Source organism: Protopterus annectens, chromosome 3.part1, assembly GCF_019279795.1.
Source record: "Protopterus annectens isolate FY-2018-M chromosome 3.part1, PAN1.0, whole genome shotgun sequence".
Taxonomy (NCBI): Eukaryota; Metazoa; Chordata; order Ceratodontiformes; family Protopteridae; genus Protopterus; species Protopterus annectens.
This window is the reverse complement of record NC_056732.1, coordinates 1,046,092,293-1,046,107,274: the sequence shown is the minus strand read 5'-3', so window position 1 is coordinate 1,046,107,274 and position 14,982 is coordinate 1,046,092,293. Positions and strand designations below refer to the sequence as shown.

At 38.0% G+C, this 14,982-nt stretch overlaps 1 protein-coding gene across 1 annotated transcript in view; it reads left to right on the top strand.

Moving 5' to 3' along the window:
- The window catches only part of RAP1GDS1 (Rap1 GTPase-GDP dissociation stimulator 1), a 1,654,780-nt gene that overhangs the window by 375,797 nt on the left and 1,264,001 nt on the right, over window positions 1–14,982 (top strand). The window contains exon 4 of the mRNA XM_044067200.1: window positions 7,138–7,157. Within this exon, the coding sequence (XP_043923135.1) occupies window positions 7,138–7,157 (20 nt within the window). The remainder of the gene's footprint in view (window positions 1–7,137; window positions 7,158–14,982) is intronic.

The window sequence follows — 14,982 nt, the reverse complement described above, 5'->3', positions numbered from 1 at the left end:
GTTGAATTTGTCTCTGATTTCAGAGAATATCCTTGGCTTTGCCTTATATTTTTGCTCTGGCAAATCATTGAGGATTGAAGTCACTGATGGGGTGGAGTGGGGTAGGGCTGGTTGTGGATTAAAGTAATTTACCATTTTGTCATTTGCTCATTTTAAATTTTGGTTTTACAGGTCTAGAGTGAATTTGTATAAAGTAAGTTGGAATATTTATTCTCCGACTACTGTTTGTGAGTCAAGGTTGAAATAGTTTCTGATTTCTCAGACTGCCCATGACCACATCTAAGTAGTATAGCTAGCGCAGGGCAGGAGGGGCAACTGCCTCAGGTGCAAAGTGAAGGGGTGCAGTTAGCCTATCCCAAGCTCTAATGCAATACTGGCTCTTAAAAGCTGGTATTGCATTTGTGGACAAACCTGAGCATTGTTGCACTCAGTGTCTGGTCTAAACTGTAGCATCTGTTTGCTACAGTTTAAAAGTAAATCTCTGTCATTTTTTTTTTTAACTAAAACATGAGCACTGTAACACTGTGTGCAGTCAGGGTATAAACGTTTGCTACAGTTTATAACAAGAATTTTTTTTTAACTAGTACAAGAGCGCCATAATGCTGCTTGCAGGTGGGGTATAAAATAGTTGCTACAGTTTATATCCTGCCTAAGTGGAGTGTTACAATGCTCAGGTTTTAATTAAAAAAAGCTGTAGCAAACTACTTTCTACACTATAGAAAACAGTTGCTACAGTTTAGACCCCTCACAGAGCACTGCAGCACTCAGATTCTACCCCAAATGCAATATAGGACAATTTGGGGTAGGGCACAGAAATGAAAGGGACCTGAATGGCTGGGCAAGAGTGGGTGTGGGGTGGGGGAGGGGGCTTGTTGTGCATCTAGCCACCTGGTTGTGTGACAGCAGAAGTTACATCTGTGTTTCTTGCTCTTGAATGGAAGAGCTAGGGGGACATGGATCTGTAATAAGCCACTCACTATGTAGCTATATTTTTTCTCTCTTCACCTGAAGAGCTGACAGGGTGGGTTGCTAGTTGAGCCAACTACACTTCTGTCGTGTTTCATATTTTTTGTCTTTGCTTCATAAAATTTGTAGTTTTCTGACAAAGCACTGAGGTTTGCAGTCAATAAATGACAGATGTTTGACTTTTCATACTTTATTTGCTTCAGAAATGCAAAAACGGTTACCCTAGCAACTTGCTAAGTATAAAAGAGCTATATTTAAAAAGCTTCCCTGCTTTTGGGCTTATTTAGTTTATGTATTTGTTTGTTTATTTGCTTTGTCCCTGATTCTTGAAATAAGAGGCTGAAAAGTATTTTTAATCTGGGTCTGATGAGGTATGCATAACAAATTTGATATAACTATTAGGTAAATGTAGAGACTGTGAATGAAAATACCTTCCTTTCTGGTTATTTGCTCAGTTAACCATCTGGCTTTGCAGGACTGCCATGAATTTATATGAAATAAGTTGTAAAGCTTGTTGCTACTGTTTGTTTGTGTAAAGCAAACTTGAAATATATTTTTCTGTCCTTAATTCTTTATTTTTTTCTGCAGTAAAATATCTGAGGTGTACATAGTCAACAATGGGGCAGTAATTGCTGGGGAAGCAGCTGTCTGTGGATGACAGTGGCTTATACCTTGAACTAATCAAGATCTGGTTAACCAGCCTTTAACACGAACCAAACATTTTGTGAGGTTTTTTTGAGATATAAATAGCAACTGTCATGCTTTAAAATTCTCTTATGAGGTGAGTCATAAGTATTACTTTATTGGATGTAACCCTGTTTGTTGAAGGGACGTCTATTAGATATAGACCTTACAGGAAGGAAACAGCTGCAAATAACTTTTTAAATGCTACTAGCATGCATTCTGGGCATTAGCCATATGGTGAGTTTAAAAGGATTTTTGATCATACTAGTGATGAATGAAAAATAGTGGAACTGAATGAAGTTGAGGCTAGGTTAAGAAGTAGGGGGTGCAGTGTTGAACTGATTCAGAGTGCAAAGTTTTGTGTATTGGGTGCATGACACTGAGGGCTTGTAAAAGAAGAATACTTCAAGATGGACAATCTAATGTTTGATTGTAAAGAAAAAATATTTTTTATTACCAGGTTTTCTCCTTTCTGAAAATCTATTGAATATTGTGAAAAGGTTTTTGTACATTATAAATGAGGATGAAATTATTGGTCATTTGTTCCCAAAGCACATTACTTTCTCCTTTAAAAGAAGTAGGAATTTGAAGGAGGTGTTGAATTATGTGTATGTACCTAGGAATGTGAGTAGATTGTTTTGTGGCATGTTTGCCTGTGGCCGTTGTAGTGTATGTTCAAGGGTGAGGAATTTATCAGGTAATAGAATTAATGGGAGACAGTTTATTGCAAAGGATTCCTTTAACTGTAATTCTGCTGATGTTGTATACATTATAAGTTGCAATTGCTCTAAGCCAAAGTGGTATGTGGGTCAGACAAAACGTAGGGTCAAGGTCCGTATTTTGGAACATCTGGGTGATGTCAGAAATAGGAACTCTTGAGTCCCGTAGCCAAGCACTTAAAGGAAATACATGGGGGTGTTGACCTTGGATTCTTTTATTGTGTTTTTGTTAAAACTTTCTTACCAAGAGGGGGTGACTGTGTAGGAAAGTTACTGGAATTGGAAGCTAAATTGATTTTTAAATATCAGACGTTGTCACCTGTTGGTTTAAATCAGGAAGTAAATATTTAATGTGAGCTACATAATGTGAAGTATATTTATAATAATATAGTTTTCTATTAAGTTTAAAAAAGTTTAAATTGTATAAAAGTATATTTTATATATATTTTATATATATGTATATATATATATATATATATATATATGTGTGTGTGTGTATATATATTATTTTTTAGCTAGATTTATAAAGCGATCTCTCTTTGAATATTGACTGATGCAGGAATGTATTTAATGAGGTATAAATACCTAATTAGATCTGTGATTGGTTAATTGATTGCTTGTTTGCATGAGCATATAAAGAGCGATTTTGTGCGATGCTACTTTGATCCTTGAAGGTGAATTGCCGAGGTACCAGATCGCTGTAACTGAAAATAAAAGTTTGGAGTGCTGGTGCTGATCCTGTGTTAACTAGCTTTTAGCCAGGCTTTGCAGCACTGGTGACATTTGTGTAAAGCAAGATGGAATGCTTTACTGTGGCCATTTTTAATCACAGTTGGACATTTGCGGTATACATAGTCAAATGTCTGTAACTAATGGGTGCAGACATTGGTTGATAATACTTTCAGCTGTTCAGATGGTTTTAAGTCAGGATGGTGAATCCAAATGAACATTACCATTTATGCCTAGTCAAAAAAAAAAAAAAAAAAAAATATATATATATATATATATATATATATATATATATATATATATATGTATGTGTATATATATATATATATATCTATATATATATATATATATATATATGTATGTGTATATATATATATATCTATATATATATATATATATATATATATATATATATATATATATATATATATATATATATATATAGATATATATATAGATATAGAAGAGCCCTTGGTTTGAAAACCTGCCAGGTCCCAAACTACACTTAAACTTTATTATTATTACAGCAGTGCTTATTTAGATAGTCGGCATTCAATTTGGTTTTGTTTGTTCTTTTTGTTTTTTTAATAAATTTAAGCTTCCCCATACCAGCAGTGTTTAGTATCATACAGTGGACTGCCAAAGTGCTGGTACAGATATTTTGAAATTTGAGTGAATTGGTTTCCTTAGCCATGGTAAACACTGTGTTTTGTGATCCCCCCAGGGCTATATCCAAATTCCTTCTGGTGCAATTTTAAAATGTGCTGGACCACCTACATTGTTTATTCATGTAACTCCTTTAATAAGATTTGTTGTTTAGTTTGTCTGTGTTTACATCAATAGAAATGTAGAACAAACTCCACAAAGCAGCGAAGTAGAAAACGCAGTTTATTCCAGATAATCCACAAAGCTTTTGGGTAACAACCCTTCAGTGTGTTTAATGACTAATGTATCATCATAGCATTTAAATAAAAGCGTCACTGTGACACAGCCCAATCAAATGCCCCATTTAATTAATAAGATTTGGCCCATAGGCAAACTTATAAAAAGCACAAAAACAGATTTATAAAAATCTTTTCATTTAAAAATTCTATCATTTAAAAAGTTATCTAAAACATATAAAGAAACACATAAGAAGATTTTATTATTTCAACCTAATTTGTTTCTTCTTCAGAACTGGTTTTATACTAACTGTTGTGTTTAAGCCAGGATTCCAGTCCACATTTAATCGTATTATCCACTCATATTCACATAATTCCAAGGAGTTATTCAAGTCACCACCCCTTGCTTTACAGAAGTGAAGACAGGAATTGCAAACTTTTTCTCAATACATTGAGTCAAAGAAAAGTTTCAGCAACTTCTGTTGTTTTTGTGGCATTTTTGAGCAGCCATGGGGGTCTTTTCCAAGTTCTTTCGTGAAGCTTTATTCATTTAGGTCTGTTCAGTCTTCAACTTGACCAAGATTGTTGAACTATCATCCATTGAATCTAAATGTGCTGGTTAAAATCAAACTCCCAATTCCTTCTTCTCCATATACAGTAGTGGAGAATCCCCACCTCCAAACCTCTACCCTGCTAGGCTTATCCTTCAGAGGTAGTGATGAGTTTGACCTCCAGTCCAACTTCTCCTTCATTGTCTGTGTTTACACCAGCATGAGGGGCATCTTGTAGTCCCCTTCCAGTCTGTCTGTTGTTGATGCTGATCATGCTGAGCTTGCCAGTGTCATTTTTTTTTACAAGCTTCAGGACAGAGGTACAATTCATATGCCTGTTGTCTTGACCTTTTGAAGGCATTAATGTGGATCAGATATGAGCTTTCACTTCTCTCCTGGTCCTAGCATTTAGATGGGTTTTCCAATTTGTAAGACAGAATACCACCCCATGTGCTCAGATTTCACATTGCCAGGATCTACCATATTGTGGGGGCAATGCTACACCCCTCCTTCTTTGACTTGGATGGCTTTTGCTGGTTCTGTGCTATCTTTAGCGTTCTGACTTTGCCTTCTCCAATACAGTTCTCTCTTTCTCTCTCTCTTCCTACATTACCCTTGTCGTGGGTTACAGTGTTGGTTTCTTTTAGTTATTACTTCAGCCCCTTTGTCATTGGCTTCTTCAGTTATTACTTCAGCCCCTTTGTCATTAGTTCAGTCTCTCACTTAACAGGCATTATGCCCATTGTTAGCTCATTTAACATTGAATAGGCTAGTGTTGGTAGGACAGTCACAGACAGTGCATACCACTTAATGTTAGAGAGCTAGTGTTTCTCCCTTGTTGGATGCCACAGCAATAAGAGATTTATCACATGAGTTTCATTCTCTGCCAGAGCAGGCTTCTCAAGAGGCAGGATCTTTGCCTCTTTTGCAGCCATTTAAAGAACCTCCAACTGCAAGCAGTTAGTATCTAGCTAGCTTTGTTCATTTTCTGATGTAGAAGATTCTTTGGGCATTCCTTAGGAAAAGGACTGAAAGAATCAGCACATCCCCTTATGTAGGTTGATGACCATACATTTGTTTTTCTACCATCTCATGTGGAGAACCCCAAGTTTTTAGTGAAATGTTGCAGGATAAAGAAGGAGTGAAGTAACTGGACATCTAAGGAACTCACAAAACGTGTCCTCCTTGCTGGTCACCCTGGTAGTTTGTTTAATATGGCTTAGGACAAGCTGGACAGTGTATCTTTTATGTATCTTATGTTTAGGAAAATTGAGTCTTTAGAGGAATGCTAGACTATGCTATCTGTGTAGAGACCACTAAATCAGATGCGATTGTGCAGCTTGAAAAAAACAAAAGAAAGAGAACTGAATCACATAGTTTGGTTTTATTTCAGCATCTTACCTGATGCTTTCATCAATTCATCATTGAGATTTTTTAATGAAACCATAATCAACATTCTGACATGCGAGAATTGAAATAAAAAAGAAATACTAGTTAAATGCAATGGCATGTAAATCCATTTTAGCCACAGAACCAGCGGTAAGAACAGAAAAGAAAAACTGTTGAAGTATGCAACAAGTGCAAATTTCAAACCAGACAATCGAAAACTGTTATGTAACTAACTGTTTTAAGACAAAAAAAAAACTTAATACCTTCAACATTAGACTTAGTTGAAGCAAAAATAACACTTTGAAAATCCTCTCATCCTAGATATGTATTATGAGGATTAATTTTCAGCCATTACCTACTGTCTTATAAGAAACTTGAGCATCTACATTATCAACTAAAATCATCCTTAACCATTTCCTTTTCAAACCTTTATCTGCTCAACCACTTCATAAGCTTCTGTCAAAGCTGAAGGATCATGGATTGTCATCACTTAACATTTGCTGCCTGGCTACTCCAGAGAACAAACTGGAACTAGTAAGAAGAATACCTTTATTGAAAAGCAGCAGCTCACAAATGATTGAAAGCTACTGGCCTTTTAAGAATATTAAGCCCACTTGCTGAAGTACAAGAAAAGCATTCATTTACAGCTGGTAAATTATCTCACTGAACATAATCTTTTCAGAAATACATTACAGCTAACTGTGACAAACGTCTTCTGGAATTCTGCAATGCTGGGTCTGTAAAATATGGGTTTACAACTCTATATGCTAATTAACAAGCCACAGTAATTTTATGTTATATGGTGTACATGTTCGAGTGAAATTTGTGACATTTTAGACTTGATGGAAGTAAAATTAGATTTTCTATCTGTTTTTATGAAGCCTTCTGACACAACATGGTATCGGTGTCAAGTCTTTACCAGAACCAGAAAAAATGAATTTGCAGAAGTGAAGCAGTGTGTTTGCTCTGAATAGAATTTATTTGGTACCACAGAAATATAGTTCTCAGTGGAAATAAAGGTTGGCTACAGTTCACCCCCCCCCCCCCAATTTGGTACTGGGAAAAAGATTTTGTCGATAACATGGAAGCTGTGGATTCAGAAGTTTGTTTCATTCTTGACAGCAAGTGAGTTAGCTGGAAAGTCTTTGTTTTTGCAGAAGTCACTAAGAACGAAGCTGTGAAGATGCATATTACTTTTCTTGAAGAAAGACAAAGTAGCTTTTTTGGGGGAAAAATCTGTGACTGTTGCCTCACCCAGACAAAAATATTTATTAGACTTGCTTAAGAATTTGCACTCTTGTTAAACAAAGATTATAGATGCCTTTATTACTGAGTTGAATAAAGTCAAGAAATGTGTATTTGGCGTTCTGTTTGATTCTCTGATAAAACTAATGTCTTTCGGCTTTTCCCGGTTAGGGATCGCCACAGCGGAACTCTGGTCCGCTAATGATTGGCAGTGGATTTTTATTGTGCCGAGGTGCCAGCCGGATGCCCAACCTTCAAAGAAGGCACACCCATTCACGCACCTACCTGCATGTCTTTAAACATCACTTGACCGTGGGGAGAACATGCAGACTCCACACAGAAGGTGCTCCAGCCGAGAATCGAACTGGAGATCCTCTTGCTGTGAGGCGACCGCGCTAACCGCTGCACCACCGTGGTCTGTTTGATTCTCTAATAAGTGATAGAATGATTGTGGTACTCTGTGATAAAACAAGGGACTTGGTTGTAACATAATCAGTCAAAAACTGTGGATGTATGCACAGCAAGTGAAATTGATAGGCTAGTGTTAAAATTAAATTATTAAAAAAAGAGAAAGTGATGTATAAGCTAGAACAGGCAAATATGTTTGGCAAAATCAAAAAATAAAAACACAATATATTGTGCAAGTACCAGCAATGAAAGATATCCATGTACAAATCCAAAATGGAGAACAGACTATCATTGTATTTAAGACTTGTAATAAGTATAGCTGTGAATGTGACAGGAAGGCTTTTCCTGTTTCAGAATCTGAGCTAGAAAAGATCAAGTCTCTAAAATTTGTTAAAACACAGGTGTGCCTAAAATGTACATAGTGTGAAGAGAATTATTAAAAGAGCAGTTTACTGTCACAAAAAAAGTAAAAAAAAAAAAAAAGATTTGATAGTATGAATCTGAAAAATACAAAGGATCAATGAAATGAGTGCATACTGGAAAAAAGTAATGAGAATTTAAACAGCAACGTGAAATTTAAATTTGAAAATGGGTACAGATGATATTTCATCAGGTAATATTTTAGCTAGCAGTTTATCAGCAAGAGAGGGAGTGTACCCTATCCCAAATCACCTGAGTTCATTTAGCGGATTGGGTGCTGGAAGAGTTGACAGGGGACAGAATGGGACTGAGTGCTGGATGTTAGATCCTGAGAGTAGAAGGTCTGTGGTTTGGTCTATTTGTTGTCACCAAGCAAGCAGAGGTTTGCCTTGCAAGTCCAGCAGGGATGGCTATGGGGTTATGTTGTTGGTCCTAGCAAGCTGGTGATAGTGCATGTGTATTGAAGAATGCTCACTTAAGGGGGAAGGTATTGTAGGCCCCTGCAGTGACACTGGTGCTAATGTCAGTTATCAGAAGGTGGTGCTAGGACTGCATACCCGAGGAGCCCTGATAGATGCCTGAAGGATCGCCTTGAAGTTGTTTTTCACTTTGCATAGGTGAATAAAGCCAGAATCAACACACACTCTGCAGGTAATGAACTACGTGAGGGCTGATGTTTTGAAAGCATTAGCCCTCTCAAGCAGTGCTTTAGATTTTTTAAATGTTTGATGCTAGAAAATACTAGAGAGCTGTGTGCACATTTTTAACCTATTGTGGCCACCAGCTGATGCCATTAAGTAAGGAATAGCTGAAATGTGAGTACTGTGTAAAACTAGGAAGTGGCACTTAAGAAAATGTGTCTAATATTTTGGTTGCATGATAGTAAGAAACTAAGAATGGGAAAAATAATAACTGTGGAAGCAGACTGTATTTGGAGACCATCAGAGAGACATTTGAGGTACTAAAGCTATAGCAGTGGATTCCTGCATGACTTCTTCACTGGCTAAGAAGCTTGCCAATAGAATGTTATATAAAACTAAAGCCAGTGACACATGTGCCAAGAGGGCTACTTACAGCAGTTTGAGCTCAAGCTGTACAGGAACCAAAGCACATGGAATGCTTGGTTTCATTAAGAGGCAATTGCAGCCAGCAGATTGGGCAGTATTTTGATTATTGTTGCAAAGAAAAACAAGCTTCTCATTTGTTTTGAATTTCAAGAGTTTGACGATAGTAATTGTGAGAGAGCATTCCTTGTAGATTACAGTAGAAAACGTTTCAAGAATGTGAAATTGTTTTCTTAGTGCTAGATGCAAGACAAGGATTATAAGTTAATGTTGGATGAAGCAATCTCCCCCTTAATATTGCCACTGTGCAGTTACTTGTTCTGTATATACTGTTTTGTATTATGAGCACTAGAGGTGTTCCAGAAAGCTGTTGCCCTATTACCTGAAGGCTTTGAGTATATGCTAAACTGAATTGATGCATTACTAAAAGTTAGAAACAAGAAAGGCATGGCAAGATACTAATACTGAATTGATTAAGGTGCCATTGTTTCAAGATAGATAAGAGCAGTTGTAAAAATCTGTACAATGGTCATATTCTAGGATTAGTGGGTTTAAAGACCTGATCCAGGGAAAATGTGAGCAGTTGTGTAAATGCAAAGGTCAGAAGGCAATCTGGTATTTCTGTGATTTCTATGAATGATGCAGTAGCATGCAAAGTGGGTACCAAATATATCTTGTATAATTATACAACTACAAAACGCTGTTGGAAAAAAATCTCACCTGGAAATTCTTTTTTGATGAGGAAAAAAGTTTTCAAATGCTCAAACTAGCTGCAGGTGCTCCAGTATTAAAGTAATGTAACACTAATAAGCCAGTTTTGTTTCAAGTATACTCCAATACTCCAGTCATAGAGCTGTGACCCTGTGAGGTAATAGACCATTTATTACTGAGTTAAGAGCATTTACGTAGGGCTTTTAAGTGTATAGTTTTGAAATTCAGTGCATGTCTGTGGTAAAGAGATTGTGGTTAAAAACAGGCTTTGAATTCTTGTAAATTCTATTCAGAAGGTCACTGTGAGTGCCAGTAGGGAAATGAATTCTGGTACTGATTCTCTTTTCAGGAGTGATCCCTTGCTTCAGTGCTTTGTGTGTGGTCTCACTTCTAGCAAGCCATTTGCTACAGGTTTGAAAAGATCATTTATTTGGTCTCACTTAATAGTGAGGGCTGCAGAAGCCCTTTTCTCCTCAAGTTAGAGTTAAGGGGTGCCAGGGAGCTAAGGGAGCTGCACTGGGTGTTAGATGAGCCAACTGTGGCTTTGCTGGCATACCATGTAGTCTATGGAGCAGAATGGTCAACTGAAGCAGATTTGTTCTGGTTCAGCGAAGCTGTGCATCGTATATGTGTGGGCTGTTATTCCAAGTTTCTTTAAGTAATCAAACTGAAAACACATTTGCATGATTAGTACGTTTAATGTCTATTATCAGGGCAGACTAAAACAATAACAGGGTCATCAGGACAGGGGATATCTGTTGTAATTTCTAACACTGGCTTGCAGTATATGTCAGGAATTCAGAAAGTCTATGCATGAGTGGGGATTGAAGCATACAATACCCAGTCTAAACTGTTCAGTCCAGTGGGCAAGTGCATAAAGCTATCCTAACTGTCTTGAAAAAAAAATTGCAGCTGTGACAAATGTCATCCTACAGTTCTGGAGAGAATAAAAATACTCCACTGCAGGAAATTCACCTCTTCCCAGCTCACCTTTTGATGGGCAAAACTTTGAAAAGTAGATAGCCTGCATAAGTTGAACTGCTGATGCACAGAATTAAAGACAGATAAAGAAAATGTTGAAGGCATCAGAAGCAGAAATCATGCTACTGACGAAAATGTAAGACTACCAGCTTTACATGTTGACGATGAAGTAAGAATCTAAAGGCATTTACACCCTGAAGCTGAAGTGGTTGATGAATTGTCTACTCTAAACCATTGTATTACCATACTTAGTTTGTAGGGAAGACTGTAAGATTTATAGAATAAATTGCAAATATTTGTTGAAGACAAATGCATCAAAACTTCCAAAAGTACAGCTAACAGAATTGTTACAGTTATTCATGTTGCAAGAAAATAGTGTGGCTATGAAAGCTGTGGCAGTCAAAAGCTGGAAATACTTATGAATTTAAGTCTTATAATGAAGCTATAATGAAACACGAACTGCCTCAAATATAAGACCAGGAGGCCATTTTATGTTCTGTTAAATTATCCAGATATAGTAGACTGGTGAATAAACTAGGCAGATGTGTAGAATGTTCAGAGTTAAGCATTGTTATTAAGACTGAAAGCTGTGTTTGTTGAATATATTCTTAAAATGTTTTAGAAAGTTTAGTAGGTTTTTAAAATGGATAGTTTTAAATGCTGATGAGGTTGCTAAAGTAATTTGCATGTCATGCAGTATGATGAAGTTGTAGAGAAAGCTGTTTGAATACTTAACCCGTGGAAGCTGTACCACATTTTTTTATTCACTGAGAAATGTACATGTGTGGTCCCGGAAAACAGGACCTTAAAGGGAAAGTTGGAGGAAGAAAAGGAGGAGATGGGGAATTTTAAAAGAGTAGTGGAGGATGAAACTGTGATGATGAAATTGCAGGAAGTCAAGGATAGGTTGAAAGATGTTAAAGAACAGCTGCAGTAGCACCTGGAAAAGTTGGATGACTGAAGAGCAGACCATAATGTTCAAATATGAGCGTGGGTGTATACCAGAGACAGAGCTGCAAACTTCCTAGAGAAACTACTCTGGGAGAAATTCCCACCTAGGTAAGGAAAAAAGGGTGAAATTGGATAGGAGAACTGCAGTAAGTGCCCTGAGGCAATACTACCATGGCTGTACTCCTGTAAACTGAAAGAAGGAATACTACTAGAGGCTAAAATCATGGGAAAATCCTGTTGGTATGGATTTTAATAAGATTGCTACAGGATTCTAATGAATGGCTTTATAAAATACAAATTCCAAGGATAACAAAAGATGCAAAAGTCGAAATTACTCAACAGAAAAGCCGGGGTCGGCTGTCCAGCCGTCTTAGCAGCATGGAGGAGAAAAAGGCACCTGCTCCAAAATAACAGAAAACTGCATAAAACTAGTGCACATAATTAAGGCAAAATAGCAAGGTCATGCACAGACTCTACAGAATACAGCATGGAAATGAAATGAAAAGTGAGTAGAAGGGAGGACCAGAAAAAAGGTACTCGTGCCTGGCTCTGATATTCCAGCAAGGAAGAACAGCTGTGAAGGTTGACAAAGTCAGAAATGAAGACCGACAAGTAATAGAGATCACCAAATAGAGAAACTGGGAAATATTGTAAAGAGTGAAACACAGGGAAGGCAGCAGAAAAATTGCACAAAAGGTCAAAGGTACACTGTAAAGGGAGCTATAATAAAGCAAGCAGAGGACCAAAGCACAAAATGTGTAGAGAGAAAACCAGGGGACACAGAGGACTTGGGGGAGTACTGGACAGTGGATAGCTTGTAAAAGCCAGACCCTGTACAAGAAAAGATGACCAGAAGGAAGCAAAATTAGTTAAATTTGGGAAGGCGCACAGAAGCCTAAAAACAAGCAAGTAGCAGTATTGAACTGAAAAAGACTGACATAGAGAATATAATAACTGTGCTGTTTTTTTTCTTCGTTTATAATATATAATGCCTCATGTTGTGTAATAGCTCTCAGTCTAGGAAGCCAAATTCCCAAAGCAATAAGGACACAGAGAAATATTTGGTGCAATAATGTAAAGAACGGAGAAGTGGAAAAGTACATCCATTTGGGGAGCAAATGCCAGCATGAACAATGCAGCAAGACATATAAACAGCAATGCAGTAACAAAGAGAGACCATGGGGGAAGGCAGAGAATGGAACTACGGAATCTGGCCTGCAGCGTACTGGGCACAACAAAAAAAAAAAGGTATGAGTAACAAATGAAACACTTGCTGTTTGGCTGCACCAAGAGACAGAAACAAGATGGGGAAGGAAAAGGATTAGTCAAGAGGGGTAATTGCAGGCAAGCAGTGGAGAAAGCGGTAATGACAGAGTAATTGCCAGTCATTATTTTAGCTCAAATCTCTATTAGAATAGAAGAAAAACTAAGACCAGTGAATGGCATATGTGTAAGCGAAAAATGTGGATGGAAGGTATGGATAGTTAGGGAGAATCTTGCGGAGAATTGAAATACATACAGAAACGGTAAGAAGGAAGAGCACACGGGTTAAAGCAAAGAGGAAAAATGAATGCCAGACTCAAGCTAGGGGAGCACAGAGACAAAGGCCAGGGGAACAGCCGTGAAATCCAAAGGATGATTAGTCCAGCTCAACGGGAGCTGTCAGAGGAAGAGGTACCATCTAGCAAGGGATAGAGGAAGGGATGGTGTAGAGAGGACAGAAAGAAAGATAATGGAGCTAGTGACATGGAATATTGAGGAATGCAGCAACCCAGTGAAAGTGAGGAATATAAGTAACAGATTGCATTGACAAACGTGGTACTAGTGTAAGAAACAAAACTGAGGATGATAGAAAGTGACAAGATAGTAAGCATGGAATATCTGAAAGGGGAACAAGATAATAACCCAGTAGAAGGAAAGAAGGGTATCTGTTCTTTTCAGGAAGGGCTACAAATAGTTACAGAAGTAGTGAAAAGAGTGGAGAAGGAAGATAAGTGTAAAAGAAATAAAAAACTGAAAAGGTTAGATTGCCAGTAGGAAATGTGTATGTGCCCTACAGAGATGGTGATGGCTGTGACGGGAAATTCTTTGAATGATGGAGAACAAGTAAAAGCAGAAGTTGTGCAGTTAATGAGGGACTTTATCACTGAAACAGAGATGCTTTGGGAGAAAAGAAATGATATTCAAAGATAATGAAGGATATTAAACTACCAATGAAGAGAGGTAGAAGGAAGGATTTATGATGGGTAATGCACCAAGATTCAAAGCAGTGAATTTTCAGATGGAATTGCTTGGTACAACTAAACAGGTTAGAAAAGTTCATAGGAAGTGAGGAAGAAAATCAGCAGATGGAGCGGAAAGAACCACATGAGATGTGCATGATCCCCGCTGTGTGGAGGACAGCCACTGTCATCCCTTTGCACAAAGGTGGAGTGTCCACTGATCCAGGAAATTATAGACCCATCAGCCTGACTAGCCTGATCTGCAAGGCCATGGAGCAGATTATCATGGACCTTATTAACAAGGACATTGGCAACCTCCAGACACTTATCCCACACAGTTTCATCAAAGGGAGGTTGTGCCTGCTAAATTTGGTCGACTTTGAGATGGTCACCAAGGCCATGGACGAGGGGAAGACTGTGCGTACCACCTGCCTTGACCTGGCCAAAGTCTTCAATACTATTCCCCACTCGGGTGTAATAGATAAAATCTCTCAACTAGGCATCAATCCATATGATACCAGATGGATATCAAACTGGCTCACTGATAGAACCCACCTAGTCAAAATAGGGAAGCCACCTCAAGCAGTCGACCCGTAATGAGTGGTGTGCCCCAGGGATCGGTCTTTGGGCTTCTGCTGTTTGGGGTATACTTTGCTGAGGTGCAGGCCAAAATCAGTGGGCTATGGCTGACCAGGTTTCTAGATGATTGTAAGCTGGGTGCTGTCATCAATTCTCCTAGTGATGTGGACATCCTCCAAGAGGGTCTCACCCAAGCAAATGACTGATGCCAGAAACATGGCCTCAAGCTGAATGCCAAAAAATGCATCATCATCCCCTTTGGGGAGAGTGATGTCCCCACAAATTGATAATAAGTTCTTAAGCATGCAGTCAGTCATGAGGGACTTGGGCACCCAGGTTGATAGCGAACTGACTTTTGACCACCATATTGCCTGTGTTGTACAGAAAGCTTTCTACATGGCCCATCTCATTAGTAAGGGTATCTCATCCAGGGACAAGTTGGTTATAATAGCCTTGTATTCTTCCCTTACAAGTCTCATTAT